The following is a 19748-nucleotide window of genomic DNA, read 5'->3' as shown; positions in this document are numbered from 1 at the left end:
CTGTATTACATTTTGATCACAGGATGTAATAAGCAAGCCATGAAACTTTTTTCAAAAATTTAAAGAATCGGGCACACCTGCAGAGGGAACGACGGCGGCCACAGGGCTGGAGGGTGGCGCACTTGGCGTTCCGGCGCTCCTGCAGTTCCCTCCCCGCGGCGCACTTGGCTCCGTTTTCTCGGCGGAGCGCCGGGCCTGCAGTCACGTGAGGCAGCCACAGGCGACCCAGAACGCCACAGCCGTTTGGGTGCTCAGGCCTGGAAGATGGCAGAGCAGCCTTCTCCAGGAAAGGCGACAGACCAGGTGTGCCCCTTCCTGTTCAAAAAGCCTCCGCGAAAGGGGCCTGCCGGCCGCAGGCAGCGCCCGGTCTGCGACCAACAGCCGGGAGAGAGCAGCGACAGCAGCGGTGACGAAGGCAGCGCTGTGGTGCGCCGGGAAAAGAAGCGGGCGACCCGCAATCCCATGATACAGAAGACCCGGGGCAGCGGGAAACAGAAGGTGCTTCACTGCAACGTGAGCAGCGAGGAGGCGGCAGCGGCGGCGGAGGGGAACGGGAACGGGCCCGAGGCCCTCCGTGTGTGCTACAAGTCCACCCGCTCGGCGAACCCCGTGGGGCCGGAGGACATGGGGGCGACTGCTGTCTACCAGCTAGACACAGAGAAGGAGCGGGACGCACAAGCCGTCTTTGAGCGCCGTCAGAAGATCCAGGAGGAGCTGAGGGGCAAGGAAGATGACAAGATCTATCGGGGAATCAATAACTATCAGAAATACATGAAGCCCAAGGGTACGTCCATGGGCAATGCTTCCTCTGGAATGGTGCGGAAGGGCCCCATCCGAGCTCCCGAGCATCTACGTAGCACCGTGCGCTGGGATTACCAGCCTGACATTTGTAAGGACTACAAGGAGACTGGCTTTTGCGGCTTCGGAGACAGCTGCAAATTCCTCCATGATCGATCAGATTACAAACATGGGTGGCAGATTGAACGTGAGCTTGATGAGGGTCGCTATGGTGTCCATGAGGATGAAAACTATGAGGTGGGAAGCGATGAGGAAGAAGTACCATTCAAGTGTTTCATCTGTCGCCAGACCTTCCAAAACCCAGTTGTCACCAAGTGCAGGCATTACTTCTGTGAGAGCTGCGCCCTGCAGAATTTCCGCGCCACCCCGCGCTGCTATGTCTGTGACCAGCAGACCAATGGCGTGTTCAATCCAGCAAAAGATTTGGTAGCTAAACTGAGGAAGAATCAAGCTGCAGAAGAGTGCGGTACTTAGGCTTTTTCAGAAGGCCCCAATGAGGATCCAGTTCCCATTACTTAATTGTCCAGTTATTCTCCAAAATCAAAATAAATATTTTGGAAATCTTTTAAAAAGAATTTAACAAATTGAATTAAAATCATTCAAAGTTAACATGGGAAAGTAAACATCTTCAAATACCCAAGAACATTGAAGAAAATAAAAAATGCTAAGGATGTGTTTTTTGATACTACATGAACTAGGTGATTGCCTTAAGTTCAAAATTATGTGATACTGAATCAGAAATAGAGTAACAGGTGGTTGTAACAATTAGAATCAACAAGCAGAATAAAGTAGATATGTAAATTTAATATATAGCAAAGATGGCAGTTTAAATCACAGGACAAAGGTTGATAAACTTTGCTAGAATTAATGACTTCTCATTGGAAAGAAAATAAAATTTGATTTTCTTCACATATTCAAAATGTGAAAACCATATGCACTGATTATTAAATATGAAAGTAAGTAATTAAAGTAACAAGCCAAAATAGAATTATGTAGTTATAAAAAAATAGACTTTGTGCATAACTTACAGTGGGAGCTCTTTTTGCCTATGATAGTATATCTAGAAACAATACATACATATGTATTGTTTATAAATATATACTGTGCAAAAGAAACAGTTGTAAGAAAATGGCATTGAAAATGTTTACAATAAAAATATATGACAAAAATTTATTATGCTTGCTATTTGGAAAACCTTCCAATGATTAAAAAAAGACAACCTTATAATTAAGTCATTGTGTACAAATGGGCAACTTACAGAAGAAAAAATAAAAATGTGTAGAAAATATGGGCAAGAGTGCTCAATATCATTTGTAAAAAAATTAAAGCAAAAATCAAATATATTTGTATCAGGTTGGCAATAATTATAAAGAGCAGGACTGCCCACTAGTTACAGTGATACAGATAAGTGTGTCTCCAATACATTGATGCTAGAAATGTGAATTGATACAATTGTTTGTCAAAGTAGTTCTGTTTATGACTGGTCAAATTAATATTATAGAATAAAACAAATAACAAAGTACTCTCATTTATGGGATGCTTTCAATAGTACATAGAAGTTACATACAGAACAGACAACAATCTTGTCCAAAGAATTGTGAGAAAATATTTTTGATAAAGCAACTGAACAAATCAATGTAAATTATACTTATTGTCAATATAATAGAATTAGTTTGTCCATGCTTTATGCATTTACTTGTGCTTTTACTTTTTATTCAAGTTATGTTTTAATATTATACTGTTTTAATTCTGAAAGTATGAAGCATGGGCAGATGAATACAGGCTTCATTCTAGATGCTTGAGCTTCATTCATTCATTCATTCATTTACCAAAAAGTTATTGAGCATCCACTATCCTGAACTATGAAGAACTTAATACAAATAACACTAAAAACTAAGGTAATGGATAAATTACTAGAAGAACTTTAATTAACATAACTGATTCAAGAAAAAATAGAAAACCTGAATCATTAAAGAAATATCAGAAATAAAAAATCACACACAAAAAGATGGCTTATGGGTGAGTTGCCCAAATATAATAAATAATAAACACTCTTAATAAATACTTCTATAAAATTCTTCATTGAAAAGAAACATTCACTAACTTGTTTTATAACACACACTGAGTTTATAAAGCATGAAGATCTCATTTTAGAAATGAGAAATCTGAAGCCTTGGAGGGAAGTCATACTATTTGCCAAAATTATTTATAAATTTTTAATGCAACAAACCAGTGTCATACTTTTTCCCCCCAAATGATAAAACTTGTTATAAATAACAGGAATTTAACTTAAAGATATTTGAAAATCTGTCATCAGTTACAAATGTTTTTTCTACTATCTAGTTGAGCGTTATCCAAGTCAACAGGGTTGAAGGTTAACAAGTTGCATAGAAATCATTTATATAATGAACCAACAAAATGTTGTAACTCCGTACAGGCAAGGTCCAATTAGGGAGACAGAAAAAAAGCAAGATTTTTGGTACTCTATCCCTCAAGAATTTTTAAAAGAATGTCAACAAATGAACTACTGAAAATGTAGCAAGCTAAATACCACACAGAAAATAATGCAGAGAATAAGGGCAAGGGAAGTTTCAGAGTGAGGAAAAACTCCTGTGGGCTGGCAGGGATGCTTCAGGCTTCGCAGAAAAGGGGAGGGATTGGTAGGTAAGCAAAGTCCACATAGATAACATGGTTAGAGAATAAAAGACCAACCTAGTCACTGAAGGTTACTTGCTCTTCATGGTATCTACTTCTTTTTGTTTCTTATTATTAAATTGCGGTTAGAGCATTAAATTTGCCCTCTTAACAAGTTTTTTAACGCACAATACAGTATTGTTATTTATAGGAGCAATGCTATACAGACGATCTCTAGAAGTTATTTATCTTGCATAATGAAACTTTATACCTGTTTAATAACAACTCCCCATTTTCTCAGCCCCTCAGATTTTAGCACCCTCCATTCTACTTCTGTTTCCACGAGCTTGACTATTTTAGATACCTCACATAAGTGTAATCATGTAGTGTTTGTCCTTCTGCGACTAGTTTATTTCATTTAACATAATGCCCTCAAGGTTTATACATGTCAAATATGACAGGATGTCCTTTTTTTTTTAAAGCTGAATCATATCTTATTGTTTGTATATACCACATTTTCTTTATTCTTTTTTTTTTAATATTTTATTTATTTTTAGAGAGAGGGGAAAGGAGGGAGAAAGAGAGGGAAAAGTATCAATGTGTGGTTGCCTCTTGAGCACCCCCAGCTGGGGACCTGGCCCACCACCCAGACATGTGTCCTGACTGGGAATCGAGCTGGCAACCATTTGTTTCACAGGCTGGTGCTCAATCTACTGAGTCGCACCATTCAGGGCTCTTTATTCTTTTGTTGATTGGTGTTTGTTTCCACATCTTGTCTATTGTGACTAATGTTTCAAAGAACACTTAGAGTGTAAATATCTTTTTGAGATCCTACTTTCAATTCTTTGGGGAAAGAGATTGCTGGATCATATGATAGATAGTTCCATTAAAAAAATTTTTTAGTCGCCTCCATACTTCAGAAACCTCCGTAGTAGCTCTATCATTTTACATTCCTACCAACAGTATACAAGGGTTCTATTTTCCCACATTCTTGCCAACACTTGTTATTATTATTATTATTTTTTTTTTACTTAAAACAATTCTAATGGATGTGGGGTGATATCTTACTGTGGTTTTGATTTGCATTTCCTTGATGATTAGTGTTGTTAAGCAATTTTCATTCACCAATTGGCTACTTGTATGTTTTCTTTAGAGGAATATCATTTAAGCCTTTTGCTCATTTTCGAATTGGGTTATTTGTCTTTTTGCTATTAAATTATAGGAATTTCTTATAAATTTTAGATATTAACTACTTATCAGATATGTGATTTGTAAAATATTTTTTCAATTTCATAAATTGCCTTTTCATTGTGTCATATTTTCTGTTGTGCAGAAGCTTTCTAGTTTAATGTAATCACACTTGCCTATTTTTGCTTTTGTTGTCAAGAGCTTTTGGTGTCATATTGAAGAGATCATCACTAAGATCAATATCATGAAAATTTTTTTCTTGTTTTCTTTTAGGAGTTTTATAGTTTTGGGTCATGATATCCATTTCTAAAAAACAGTTGTAGATTTTAGCATAGAACACACCATGACCATACATTTACCCTTGGTAGCTTATTAATCAGTTTTAAGACCTCAAAAATTTTTAAGAAATAGGATTTCAAAGTACATACAGAAGACATTATTACAGAAATAAAAGTGAGTCTGACCAAAGGAGACTAAGTCAGAGATAAAATGTTAAGCTCCAATTTTTCCAAGAAACTGAAAGCTGAGAAATCAACATTTCATAAAAATAAAAATTACAGCTATAAAATCTATTTTTTAGAAAAAATATAGTTTGTTGGTAGACATAGTGTTTACATCTTATTTTTTATTTTCTCTTAGGTATAAATGCACACAGATATTTATGTGGCCTTATTTTTCTAAATCTAAATTGACTTTTCCAAATCTAGTTCTGTTCCCCTGCTTGCCAAAGCTGACAAATCAGTCATACCAAGCATTCTTAGTGACACCTCTACATTTTCAGGACTGTCTCCAAATATATAGGGATCACACTGTCTGAACACTTGGAGCTGAACTTGGGTCTTCAGTCCATCACGCTCACTGCTGGCATGCCCTGGTTCACGTGGACCATTCAGATACCTGATGCCCAGTTCCCTGCCTAATAATCTCAGGGAGCAGAAACTTCCACTCTTAGAACAGCCACCATCTCCCACTTTTCTGATCTGTTGAACTTTTAAATTTATTCTCTGAACCTGAAGCACAAAATACTTTTCTTCCCTCTCCCATATATACATACCTGCTCAGTCTTTACAAATATACTACTACTTTTTTTTCTTTTTAAGAATATGGGGGTAAAAAAAGTTGATTTTTCTCTGGTGACAACAGCACAAGGAAAAGAAAGTACACAAGGTAATTATTTTTCTTAAAAGTTCAACTTCTGACATGTTTGAAAAAATCTGTTTCCAATGAATTATTTGAGCATTGTTATGAAGATGGAAAAATAAGTTGACTCAAGATTTTAAAAATCTTACTGAGCTCTTTTGACCCTCATCTTGTTTGCTGTTTTGTTAAATTACAATAGTCAAAGGCTCCTCAGGAGGACAATCTTGTCTTTCTTCCAGGCAAACTTGAACATGGGCAGAAGGGATTCTGGATTTAGGCTGAAAGGTGAAGTAGAAAACTATGTCAAGACTAGTGACCTCGTAATCAATGTGTCTTTTTGTTGTTGTTAAAATTTCTTGAGATAGGCACCCCAGATAATTATTGTTCCTTTGAGAGTTTCAACTGAGCACCCATTGTTTAGGGCGACAAAAGGATTTAGAAGAAGGTGGTTTCAGTTGTATCCAGTCTGCAGCTTTCAGCGATCAAGTGCTGCTTGTGTACTGAGGAAAATTTCCACCATAACACAAGTTTGTATATAAGCTGATTATTCTCCTTATACCACCTCAGGAAAGATGACGACAGAAGGGCTAACCTGAAGGAAATCTCTGCCTTCTCGGGAAATGCAATGCAAGAAAAAAGTCCCTAAAAGAACACAAAGGCACCTTCCTCCAAAGAAGCCCTTTTGTTCCCTAATGTGGGACATTGAAAAATGAATCCCTGCCTTTTGTTATCTAGTGGTTATGAATTGAATGATGTCTTTTAACCCTGTTGCCAAATCTGTTGCCCCCAGAATACAACAGGGATGCCAGCCTGTTAAACCAAGCACACCGTTGTCTGGGGACAGCCAGCTGACCTGGAGTCTGCACGATCCTTCCCCATGTGGGAAGGCCACTCTCCCCTCCAAACCCCCACTCTTATTAGGGATTTCTGGACCTAAGGGTAGGTAGGACAACGACCATGTCCAGCTTGAAGCAGCTAGAGGAGCTTGAGACCTTCGTCCATTGTCCTTTATAAGATTATAAAGGGTCTTAAATCTGAGAGGGGGGGAATTGTTATTTTTATTGTTAAAAAAATTAATTAATTATTTAAAAAGAAGAAGAAGAAGGAGAAGGAGAAGGAGAAGGAGAAGGAGAAGGAGAAGGAGAAGGAGAAGAAGAAGAAGAAGAAGAAGAAGAAGAAGAAGAAGAAGAAGAAGAAGAAGAAGAAGAAGAAGAAGAAGGAAGAAGAAGGAGAATAAGAATATAGGAAAAGGTGAAGCCGGAGAGCTTATATGTATGACCCATGGGCATGGACTGGGGCTGGGGGCGAGGGGGAAGGTATTGCTGTTGGAGACCTGGTGCTGGGCGGAGGGGAGCAAGAGGGAGAAGATTATAACTATTGTAACAATATAATCAATAAAATATATTTGAAAAAAAAGAACACAAAGGGATCCCACATGCAGGGCGTAATCAGAAGTGCTGCCACTCTGGAAATCTCATTCGGGCCAAGGACTGGAGATACTCTCCTCAAAGTTTAAACCAGGGCAACAATCACCAATAAATGGTACAAAACTCTAGCCAGGACAGAATAGCATTTGAATGGCATAACTGGACCGCCGATGTTCCTGTCTGGTTAGCTCATCAGGGTTCTCTGTTCATTTTATTGACTTCATAGTAACATGGTGCCCTATTTTACTTGGTTGAATTGTTTAGATTAAAATATAATATAATTCTTAGTAGGCTAGGGAGACATTTTTCTGTAATCCGACATAATTTCTATTTTAAACTCACAATTTCTCAGAGTAGCAGAAAATAATGTCAATCAAATCAGAGCCTTCCTTTTGTATTGGATTGTGTCTAAGGCAATGTGCAGAGGGGAATGGGAGAAAACTTCATCCATATCTGTTGAGATGTTCATCATCCTGAATGATTATCTGTCACTGATTTCAAAGTCACTTTTGTATTTCTGGCTTTTGAAGGTCTGGAAGATCTTCTCTGCTCTGTCTGTAACACAGATGGAGACTTAGATGTATCTACAACCTATCCAAGAAATAATTTCTATGTGGGGCACATCACCTCTCTAGGATTCTGTCTTAGGAAAAGGCAGAGCTTCACTCTCTGAATTAAGCCTCTTTCCATACTTCTTACCTCAATCTGGGAGACTCTGTTTTCTGGTTGCCACAGAGATCCCACCTTCTTTCAAAGATGGAAATTAGTTCCTAAGAGAACTCGATCTCAGGATCTATTTTTATAATGAATCAGGTTCCAGTTTTCTCACAACCATGGGCTTTTCTCAAAATCAGTCACTAAATGAAAGGTGGTATAATTTTAGATCCTGTTGATAAGACTTTGTCTACATCCTTTGACATTTCATGTATGCATGTTTACATAAGCCAGGCAGCACACACAAGATTGTTCTGACCATACTTCATAGGCTAGTAAGCCCTGCACCTGCCAGGTTTCATGCAATATACTTGTCTCTGGTGTCCTGCCCTGCACATGGAACTTTGGTTCCCATCACTCTGCAGGAGGCAAATCCTAGCTGCATCCACACCCAGAGGCCAGCAGGCCCTAGCTCCAGCCCCTGATTACTAAATTACTACTGTGATTTTTCTATTGCCTGTTCAGTGAATATATTTTGCTTGTTTTGAGTTTTCTGTAATCATTTCTCCTGTTCTTTAAAAACTTTTCCTGTCCCATTTACAGTTGGGATTGAAGTTCAAGCCTACACTCATTCTTATGCCATCCTTACCTTTAGTCCCAATTTTGGGTTTCTGATTGTCCAGTTCTCAGAGTGAATCTGGAACTGTGCAAATGAAGACCGAAGCAGTTAGGCAAGTCAGCGCTCCATCCTGTCCCACAGCCCACCTGACTCAAGGAAGAAGATTCAATGTAATTGTGTTCTACAACATGCCTTGCTGAAGATGCAGAGACAGGATTAAATACTAAAAAATATTTATTTATTTACTTATTTATAGAGAGTTGTGGGGGAGAGGGAGAGAAGCATCAATGCGCCAGAGATAGATCAATCGGTTGCCTCTCTTGCACCCCCAACTTAGAACCTGGCCCACAACTCACACATGTGCCCTGATCAGAAATTGAACTGGCAACCTTTTGGTCCACAGGCTGGGGCTTAGTCCACTGAACCACACCAGCCAGGGTCCTAAAAGGTATTTTTTATAGTGAAGCCCTTGCTCATAAATACATAAATAAACAAACAAAACTAAACTAAATTCCAAGAAAGGCTGTGATTAAATTATCTTAAGACCATTTCCGGGTATGGACTTGCCTTGTAGAATCTGCTGTGGGATCTAATGATATACACAGTGCACATTAATATGCAGAGCACTAGGTAGACAGTCAGACAGGAGTTCATCTGCCACAGAAGCAGGTTCTTACCTGCCACTGAGCTGGTGAATGCCATTTAACTATTTGTGTTCAGTCAAAAAATATTTGTTGAGCTCTTATTGTAGTTCAAGCGTGAAATAAGACCCAGATGTCACCCTCATGCCAGGCAGGGGAAAACCACCAGAACTTAAAAGTAATGTGGAGAATGATTAAGTTACAAATCAAATACATTGCTTGAAACAGAAATGTAGGATGCATGAGTGTATGCAAAAAAATAAGTTAATTTTTTTTATGATAATAAGACTCCTCAAGGAATAATTGAAGTTAAGACCTTAATGACAAGTGGGTACTTTTAGGAAATTGGGATTGCTATAGACTAAAGTTTGGCCCCACAATTCATATGTTGGAATTCTAACACCCAATATGATGGGATTAGGAGGTGGAGTCTCTGGCAGATTGTGAGTGCTCTTATAAAAAAAGAACCTTCTTGCCACTTCTGCTATGTAAGGACACAGGGAGAAGATGGCCTTCTATGAACCAGGAAGCAGGCCCTAATCAGACACAGAGCCTGCCAGCACCTTGATCTCGAATATCCCAGCCTTTAGAACCATGAAAAATAAATTTCTGTTGTTTATAAGCTGTGTGATCTGTGGTATTCTGTTACAGCTGCCCAAACTAAGACAGGGATGGACAGACTCTTTTCAGGAAGAACAAATCTCTTCCATATAATAAATAGCCTTACCCAGTAGAGGAGATCTTTGTACATTAAAAAAGTAATAAAGCTAAATGTTGGCAAACTCTGAGTGAGGGTCTAGGTCATTCATGTAGATGAGGAAAATCCCTGCTCTACATTTGACGTACAGAAAACCAGCCCTGTCTATCATTTCTTGATGCTTCCCAGTACCCAGAACAGTGAGTACCTGAAATAGTTCTTTCCCCTCAGTGCAGAGGCACTTTAAATTTCATACAGAATTCACATTTTGTCATTTCAAAGACTCCTTATGAATGTTTGTTGTGGTACCTAGAGATGCAGAAATGGGAACAGATAAATAACCTCTCTGTAGAATTTTGCAACACTGTGCAAAGACTTAATTTTCTCTGCATTTCCATAGAGAGAAGATTCAAAAAAGAACAAAAATGAAGCTATAGTCCAAAAGAGAGGCGGGAAGGAAGATAACTTTAAATTAGAATGTTTCGAAACAATTCACTTTATAAATTAAACAAGAACTGAAGTCCCAGCAATTCTAATGATCAGGGACTTGCAAAAGTACCCACTGATAGAGGGAAGGAACATTTTTTCCCATTTTCTCTTACAGTAAAACCAAGGGCCTTAGCTTTCATGCTTTGCCCTGTTAGTTTACTCTGTATTTTGGGAACAGAAATTTTTAGCTAAATTAAGTTACTTTTTATTGACCCTACCAGTTCTCTGAAGTCTAAAGTCTATGACTTTCTATGCCTCACATTCATTCTCTTCATTATTAGGAATTCTAGAAAGACATAATAATTTTCTCCTGAACATCACACTTCTTATATAATTATAACCAGTTATCTTTCTTTCTTTTTTATTTAGAACTAATATCATTGAAAGAATTATATGCATATATTCCTATACCTTTAAACTTTACTCATTCTAATTTCACAAAGGGACTATTTATAACATAATTTTGCAAAATTGTTGGTGATGCAATGTCAGTTCAGGAAAGGATTTTGTTTGGCACCTGATTACACAATCTCCCATTAATTGGATGAGAAGATGGCATATGTTGGCACCTACTAACAGCAGCATCCTAATCCCCATCAATACCATATATATTAAAGACTTATCCTGAAACAGAAAAATACTCTGAAATAGTTTATGAGTGAGTTTTGCATATAAACATCCACCTCACGCACTGGAAATGGACACAAAACTAGAGAGAGACTTCGGCATCTCTAAACACTGTCAAAGTCCAAGCTGAGAGCTCGGATGAGCTGCCATTCTCCTCACTGAATGCAGCAAACACAATCATCCCCAGAAAACTCAGCTGCATAACCCGATCATGCCGTCGTGCTAACTCCTAGCTGACTCGCTGTTTATGAGATTAACTCCAAACTGTATTTTCCAATGTCAGGGATAGTTCTGAACAGATCTGTTGATAACCACTTTGTAGTCTCTGTCAAAATAACCTAATGCTGATTAAATCCTTGCTACAGTAGGTGCTAGACAAGTCTTGCCTGAAGTGTGGTACTCTTATCTCACATAGTACTTATTTGGTTTTAGGTAGCACAATCTACACTTTAAAAACTGTCTATGAATTACTTACTTTAATGTGTATCAGGAAATATGCTGGCTTCCTAAATTCAAGATTTAATTTTGTGATAAGTAGAAATTTCAGGAGGTAAGTTAAGTAGAAAAATTAAATAATAGCGTAAGTGATAGATAGGTATTTGGCAGTAGTTGTGGCAGTGTGTAATTTCATCAGGAGGAATAAAATACAAGTTTGTCTCAGCTTTAACTGGGTTAGAAGCTATAAGTCCTCAATGCCTACATCCATTAATTAAAGAACATTTTCTAAATTCATAGCTTTTTGTATTCGTTGTGATCCCTAACTTTGGTTTTTTTCTTCATAAAACCTTGTTAGCCATATATTGAATCTTTATTGCCTATCTTCAATATATTTTCTCTTTTATCTTTTTTCATTTCTTTTTTAACGTAATTTTTTGCTTTCTAATTGTGGTAAGGCAGCCTCTACATTGACTGCCAATGATCCCTACCTCTGGATATTCGCATGATTTCCCCGAGTGTGGGCTGGATCTGGGAGTTCACTTCTAGTAAGAAATACACTAACAACAATGGGTGCTATTCCTTGGATTAAGTAACAAAAGACTGTGGCTCCACCTTCCTTGTCTTCTCTCACACTTTCATTTGTTCTCATGGAAAGAGTCCCCTAGCAAGGAATCTGTCTATCCAAGAGGCAGAGAGTACCTGAGGCATGCCATACATACACGAATAAGCATAAAGGTTCTTTGGGGTCTTTTTCATAAGGGCACTAATCATCTCCCAGAGACTCATCTCCTAATACAATCACACTGGGTGTTAGAATTCCAACATATGATCTGGGCCTGTATCAAGCCTTTAGATGACACCATTCAAGCTTACACCTTAATTGTAGCCTAGTGAGAGATCCTGATAGAGGCACCTAGTTGAATTGCGTGTAATTTCTGACCGGCGGGCCCTGTGAAATAAGTGGTTTTTGTTTGAAACTACTACATGTTGAGGTTATTTACAATGCATCAATAAAAAATAAGGCATTATTTTTGTCTTTATTGAATCTTGTGTTTCTTCTACATTAGCATTTATTTCTGACATTATTTTTTTCTTTTCCTTCTAGTTCTTTCTCCGTGTTCATGTATGTCATCTTTGACTTTTTATAACTGTGATTTATATTGTTCTTTCATGTCTTTATTATTTCCTTAATGTCACTTAGTAATTTTGGAGTAGGTTACAGTTTTAATCTATTTTGTTGTCATGGTTTTATTTTATACTGTAAGTAAGTTTTTATAATAAACTTACAAAGGATTTGACATGGATACTCATTTTTATGTGAAATTTGTTTTCCTGAACTTTTTGAAAGAATATTTGAAGTAGTTTTTATAACTTATAGCTCCATTTTCTTTTTATTTATTTATTTATTTCATAAAGAGGTAAAACAAAAATGACAGCTTGCTTTCTGAGCTTTCCTGTCACTGTTCTTTCTCCATCTGCATCTTTTCTACATTTCTTTTATCCCCTATTCTGCTGTTTTTTTCCAGTTCCAACAGTTTCTTCTCAGTGTGGAACTGTGTCCTAGAAGGGAGCCTTGGCTGGTCAGTTTTGAGAGTCCATAGACTTTAGACAGGTCCCGCCTTGTCAGGCCTTACTGAGGATCCTGTGTACTGTGTACTCACCAACTAGCAAAGTGGGAAATCTCTTTAATTTCAAGTGTTATTCTTGAATTAGCCCACCAACCTTCTCAGTTAACTCTTCTTGGAGATTTTGGGGTTCACTTGTTTTCAGGTCTGTAATACTCCCCATTGCACTCCTCTGCTTTCTGATTTTGATACCAAATACATTTTGGAACTATTGGTTGTTTTCCCTTACCTTGTATTTTGAAATTATGAGGACAATTTGTACCCAGATTTACTGTGTTCAAGGTTATCTTATTTTGCTATCTAGTTCCTTTAATGTTTTTATGTAAGATTCTATGAAATTCAATTATTCTTCTCCACCATTGCTATCATCTATCTGTGCACCGTGTATTCAAATCTCACCTGCTACCTCTTATCATGACTAAGAGCATAGAGTGTAAGGGGGTGGGGTGGGGTTGAGGTAATAGGGTAAAGTGGAAAGAGGGTAAGTTTATTACAGTGAGGAAATATATCTAATTTTTCTTATTTATATCAAATATGATACAGAGCAATTGCTGACATTTAGCTATAAAACGCCTCCTCTTTCATGCCCTCTGCTTGTATCCCCCATGGCCCTCTTATTGCTCAGTGAACATGCTCTACCTTCCAAAAGATTCTGTTGATAATATAATATTAACTTGTTTGGGCACACAGATTTCAAGAGCATCATGGAAGGGAAACAATGTGTATCAGGCCCCCCACCCCCCACTTTTTGTTAATTGCAGCGAATGGACCACTTAAGTGCCTGATAGAAAAACCTAGGTTCCCGTATGTAACTTCTATTAAAATAGTTAGAACCAAGATAAAAGCAGAAATTACCATTTCAGAAATTAAAATATAATAAAAAACGAAACTGGAATACCTTGATCTTCTCTGATCTCTTTATTCCTTGATATGAGATTATTTAAAGACTTAGCAATGTTATCCAATACATATTTAGCTGTTATACTACCTTTCCTTAGGCACTCTCTTTTCTTTATGATAATGTGTCAGGGAAATAGACACAGCATTCAGTTACCAAAATCAAAATGCGTATGATTGAGTGCCACCTCTAGGAAGTTGTCCATGACCCTGCAAGAGGCTGCTATCTATCAACTTCCTTTACTCCCTGTATTTATGAGCCACTGCTCGGGATATGAACAATACTATGTGACTCCCATAAGAGCTGCAGAAATGAGAAGAGGAAATTTTGTTACAACAGAAATAGAATAGACTTGTTTCAAGGCCAGGTCTGCTTTTTTGGTTGTATATAAAAAAATAAGGCTATGAGCAACATAATGCTGAGAGTTCAAATTATGATATTGATTGACAGCTTTTTCATCCAAGAGGTTCCCTGATAGTTACATCTGTGTTCCAAACAACTTTTATTTCCAAGCATGATGAGCTTAAAAGCAAGTCAGAAATGTCGAAATATCTATGTGTTCTATGTATGTTTATGTACACACAAGCTTATATTTTTGAAAATGGCGAAAGAGAACAAATAAAGCAAATAACCTGTTAGAATATATTTGATAGTCAACTGCTGAGAAATTTAATTTGATATCTTTAAATAAAATGAAAGATATTAAATCTGCTTTCCATTTAAGCAAGTATTATTTTATAAATCTTGAGGAAGAACTGATCTCCATAAAGAAATTAAACAATTTTAATTTTTTTTTTTTAAGAACTGAACTCAGGAAGAAGACAGAGAATTGCAACAGTATATAATTGAACAACTTCACCTAATAGCAAGATGGATGGTTAAATCTCTTTATGTATTTGCTATGAAATCAGGCAAAAAGAAAAAAACTAAGGCTAAGTATTATCCAAGTCAATGTTAACGATCTTGTCTTAACAGTACAGTCAGTGTACTTGTAAAACCTATAGCAATAGTTGTTTTTTAAAAAGCATTTGCTCATTACTAAAGTGAAAAATAAGAAATCTAGAGATAAAATGCAAATATATATTGCTATATATTGACAACAACTTTTAAAATTCATATCTGGTCTTCGGATATATAATATTACCTGAGGTTTCTATTTTTAGTAGATATTTTGATTTGTAAAGAATTTCATGTAAAACATGCATATACATACACAAATGTTATGGTGTAAATAGTAAGCACTCAATCAACATATTTGAAATTATCTAACTTATACACATGCACTCTGAAAGGGATCCTTATAATCTAATAAAATACATTCAAATCCTTGCAGTGACAAACTCATGTGGGGAAACAAATGTTATACATGTTGTTCATAACAGTCAAGACATGGAAACAACCTAAACAAATGTCCATAAGTAGATGAATGAATAGGGAAACATGGTATATACACATAATAGAATATTATTAAGCCTTATAAAAGGAAGCAATCCTGCTATTTGCAATAACATAGAAGGACCTTGAGGACATTATTCTAGATGACATAGATCAGACTGAAGAAGACAAAACACTGTATAGTCTCACTTATATGTGGAATTTTAAAAAACTAATAGAATAAAGAACAGATCTGAGGTTAACAGAGTAGGAATGTAATGTACAATGTGATGACTTTGGTTAATGCTGCTGTAAAGCATGTTTGAAAGTTGTTAAGAGAGTAAATCCTAAGAATTCCCATCAAAAAGAAAAAAAAAAACATTTTCTCATCTACATGAGATGATGGATGTTAACTAAACTTATTGTAGTAATCATTTCACAATATGTATGTAAGTCAAATCATCATGTTGTACACCTTAAACTTATACAGTGCTATTTGTTAATTATCTCAAATAAAACTAAGGGAAAAATCAGTGATACTTATTTAGTGATATTTATTTTCATTTATTAAAGGTAAAATTTTAATTAATTTTTTAAAAATTTACTGGAATGTATTGGCTTCTGTTTCCATGGAATCATTGAAGAAAGTCTTTTCTTACCCTCTGTCCTCAGATATGCCCACAGTGCCCTTTGGGACACTTCTCTATCTAGGTTTCCATGTCATTATTGTATAAAAGAGATGGGACCAAATACTATGAAATTCCTCTTATAAGTCTAGATTTTTAATTAAATAATCTTGTTAATTATTTCCTTATGATTTCCCTCACATATGTTCTTCCTAAACACCCCAACAGCTGCCCCTTCCATTCATGCTTGAACTATTCTACTCCATACTTTATATTTAATAAGCATTATAAAAATATCTACTGAGCCAATTTAATGAGTGTCAAGAAATAAGCATACACCAATTCAATTTCAAGAAATCCTTCTTACTTTGATGAATGATCAAAAAAATTTTGATCACTCTTGTACAAAGCCATAAGAATTGCTTCAGACTTAGTAAATTTCAGGGAAACAGTAGATCATAACAGTTCAGAGAATGGGCTTTGGAGTCAGAGAGTCCTCAGATCAAAGTCCAGTTAGATGCTAATTAAATGCATGTTTTGGGGCAAGTTAAACCTCTATAAGTCTAATTTTCCTTAACTGAAAAACTGAAATACAATAGTTCTTGGTATTTGTGGAAGGAAGGATTAAATAAGATACTGCTTAAGAAATCTACATAGTGACAGTCTAGAATATAGAAATCTATAAAGGATAGCTCTTGTGAGTTTCATGATAAAGCTATGATTATGGCTCACTTTTCCTTTTCAGTCCACATGTGCTGTATTTGTAAGTGGTTTTTTTTCTTTCAGAGGAATGCTGAACCAAGTTGAGTCTCATTGATTTGAACATTATAAAACTTCAAAGTGAATTTGAAATACACTCTTAAAAATCTGGAACATGCCTAATTAATTGAAAACTACTGCATTAAAATTTCAGTAGTATAAACTAATCATGTATAATCTTCTTATGTCCAAACATATTTTAGAACATTTTGAGTTTTAATTTAACTAATTTTTAATTTCTATAAAATGCCTTAAAATTATCCTATAGCTTTCTTGGCTTAAATAAAGCTTTTCTCTGCCAATTTCCAGGTGAAAGAAAAAGTTAACCAAGTGGTCAATTTATTCACATAAATAATATATATCAGTGTAACCAGGGTGATATTCAAAATACTTGTCAATACAGATTTGTGGTCAATCAGAATGGAAGCCAGTTATGAGCAACAATGTTATTGCTTTAATGCACATCAACTGAATATTATCTTTAAATGTTACAAATTTCTAGTCTCTCCACTCCCAATCTGTGGTGGTTTCAGTTTCAATTACCTGCAGTCAACCATGGTCAACCATGGTCTGAAAATATTAAATGGAAAATTCCAGAAATAGACAATTGATAAGTTTTAAATTATGTGCCATTCTGAGAAGCATGATGAAATTTTGGTCTAATCTGCTCTGCCCAACTCAGAAGGTGAATTATCGTTTTGTTCAGCATATCTACACTATAAAGGCTACCTGCCCTCTTGTCACTTAGCAGCCAGCCCAGTCATGAGAGAGGGAAAGAGATTATATTCACAGAACTTTTACTACACTATATTGTTATGATTGTCCTATTTTGTTGTTACTCTCTACTTGTGTCTAACTTATAAATTAAAGTTTATCCTAGGTATTTATGTATAGGAAAAAACACACTATATATGGGGTTAAGTACTATCTCAGTTTAAGGCACCCACTTGAGCTGCTGGGACATATACTCATGGATAAGGGGGGATTAATTTATATACTTTCTCAGTTCTCATTAGCACTTACCACCTATATTACTTGCCGTTTGTATTACATGTCTAGTTTTCTTAAAGGTTGGAAATTGTGTGGAGTTAATAAGCTCCCTTATACTTAGAGATAAAACTAATAGATAACTCATATACACACACTTGTAGTATGTTAACACTGCAGGAAAAGCACAATTACATTTATAAGAAAATGACTGGAAATAGTGTAGAACCATGAAACTAGTAACTATAGAGTTGCTATAACTCCTGGACCTAAAGAAATAGGGCACAAGAAGTCCTCATCACTGGAGGGACAGAGTCTGTAGAGAGGGCCATCTAGAGAGGAGCAAGGAGTGACCTCCCAGGGAGGAGCCAGGAAATATAAAATCTGACCTCTCTCCTCCCTTCCGATCTCGTGCCATGACTTCCTACTGACCAAATACTGTCGGAGGCTGGAAAGCAAGGGTCCTCCTCCACTGTGTCCATAAATTTAGACCCTTAATGCAAAATATGAAATGAAGGTAGCTGGAGTTATTTAACCTGTGGGGACAGATACAGCTAGCTTGTCCTTATCTCATTCTCAGAATTAAACCAAATGAAGCTATAGATGGTTATTACTTTGGTTCCACTATGATTTAAACACTCACAAAGGGTCAGATATTCTAAGAACAAAATAAATATGTGATACCATTTGTCATCAGACTCTTATCTAAATTTCCCCTTAGGAAATTAAATTTCTTCTAGTCAAGGGATTAGTATAAATGATCTATGGACAGGGACAATAGGATGGGGATTGACCATGGGAGAGGAGCGGGGGGGGGGTCAGGGGAGAGCAATGGGTTTTGGGGGGCATAGGACAACTATAATAGAATTACAATAAGAAAAAGAAATTTAAAAAATAAAAGTTAAATTTTTACTGCTGTTAATGTTTGAACATTTATATTATATATCAAATCAGCCTTCAGACTGACACAGAAGAGTTTCATCTTGGATTCTCCAACCAACTACAAAGACATATTTTCCTTAAATCAAAAAAAGACGGTCACTGCACATTTTTAATTGGGGAAACACATTCAATGCTCACACGAGTAATTGGCTCTGACTCAGCCAGCTGAGTGCTCTAAAAATTTTTAATAAAAATTATTAGTAATTTCAAATGAGACCAATCACTTTGCTAACATGTATTATTTCATGTCAGATGGTTTCTCCATACCTTTGCCTGTAGGGATACAGCTACAAATTACATAAATAGTCTCCCAAAAAATAAAGCTCCAATATACAAACAGGGGAGTTAATGGAGCAGAAGACATTACTAATACCTTGTGAATAGAGTAGCCATCTCCCAAGAACAGTGGTAGACAAATGTTTTCTGGGAGGCCAGGCACAGCTGGATTCAGACAAAGCTATTTATTGGGGAGGAAGATGAAGGAAATACACCTGAAATCTCCCAAACAAAAATAATCTTCTCTCTGTGAGATTCATTGAGTCCAGGAGTGATGTTATTAAAGACACTGTAAGAGTGAATAGGAAAATCTAGATATTAACAAAGGCAATGGGGTGTTACAAGACCATTTTGCTGGTAGTGAATAAAAATATATCTTATAATGACAACTAGGTAAGTCTCCACGGGGTCTTAAAATCTCACAGTAGAATCAAATGAGAAAAGCATTTCTGGACCTCACAAAAACCTTCAAATATATGGTGTAATAAAGGAGAGAAGATCAGGCTAAAAATCAAGGAGCTGGTATTGATGATCTGCTGTCAAAAAGGTCATTCTGCACCTGCTACCCTAAGAGGATGATATTGTTGTCTTCTTTGTAGCAGTCTCCATTTTATTTCTTTATTGAATAAACTGCTTAGTTTTAGAAAGTCCAGTCAGAAAATTTGGGAATCAAGACATAGATTGTATAATATCCATTCAAGAATATTATATATTTGAATTTCCTCTACCAAAATTAAATGAGTCCTATTATCTGTTATGCCTCCAACTCTGTCCCCATCTTTAAGGATCTTAGAGACTGATCATTGACCCAACAACATCATGCATAATTAGGATGCTTCTAGAAGAGATAGTCTTCAGGTGATCAAATATTCAAGGATTACTTCAGAAAGGCCAAAATTGCCTGTGGGT

The 19748-nt window shown here is 36.5% G+C and overlaps 1 protein-coding gene across 1 annotated transcript; it reads left to right on the top strand.

Moving 5' to 3' along the window:
* The first annotated feature begins 211 nt into the window (after positions 1–211).
* On the top strand, positions 212–1769 carry LOC150018034 (E3 ubiquitin-protein ligase RNF113A-like). The gene has a single exon (XM_090267609.1). The coding sequence runs from the start codon at positions 265–267 to the stop codon at positions 1270–1272; it is 1008 nt and encodes a 335-aa protein (XP_090123735.1). The 5' UTR covers positions 212–264; the 3' UTR covers positions 1273–1769.
* Positions 1770–19748: the final 17979 nt, after the last annotated feature.

Source organism: Furipterus horrens, unplaced genomic scaffold (genome assembly GCF_987537825.1).
Source record: "Furipterus horrens unplaced genomic scaffold, mFurHor1.1.pri manual_scaffold_2, whole genome shotgun sequence".
Classification (NCBI taxonomy): domain Eukaryota; kingdom Metazoa; phylum Chordata; class Mammalia; order Chiroptera; family Furipteridae; genus Furipterus; species Furipterus horrens.
Note: the sequence above shows the minus strand (reverse complement) of the source record. Positions and strands in the feature narration are given on the sequence as shown.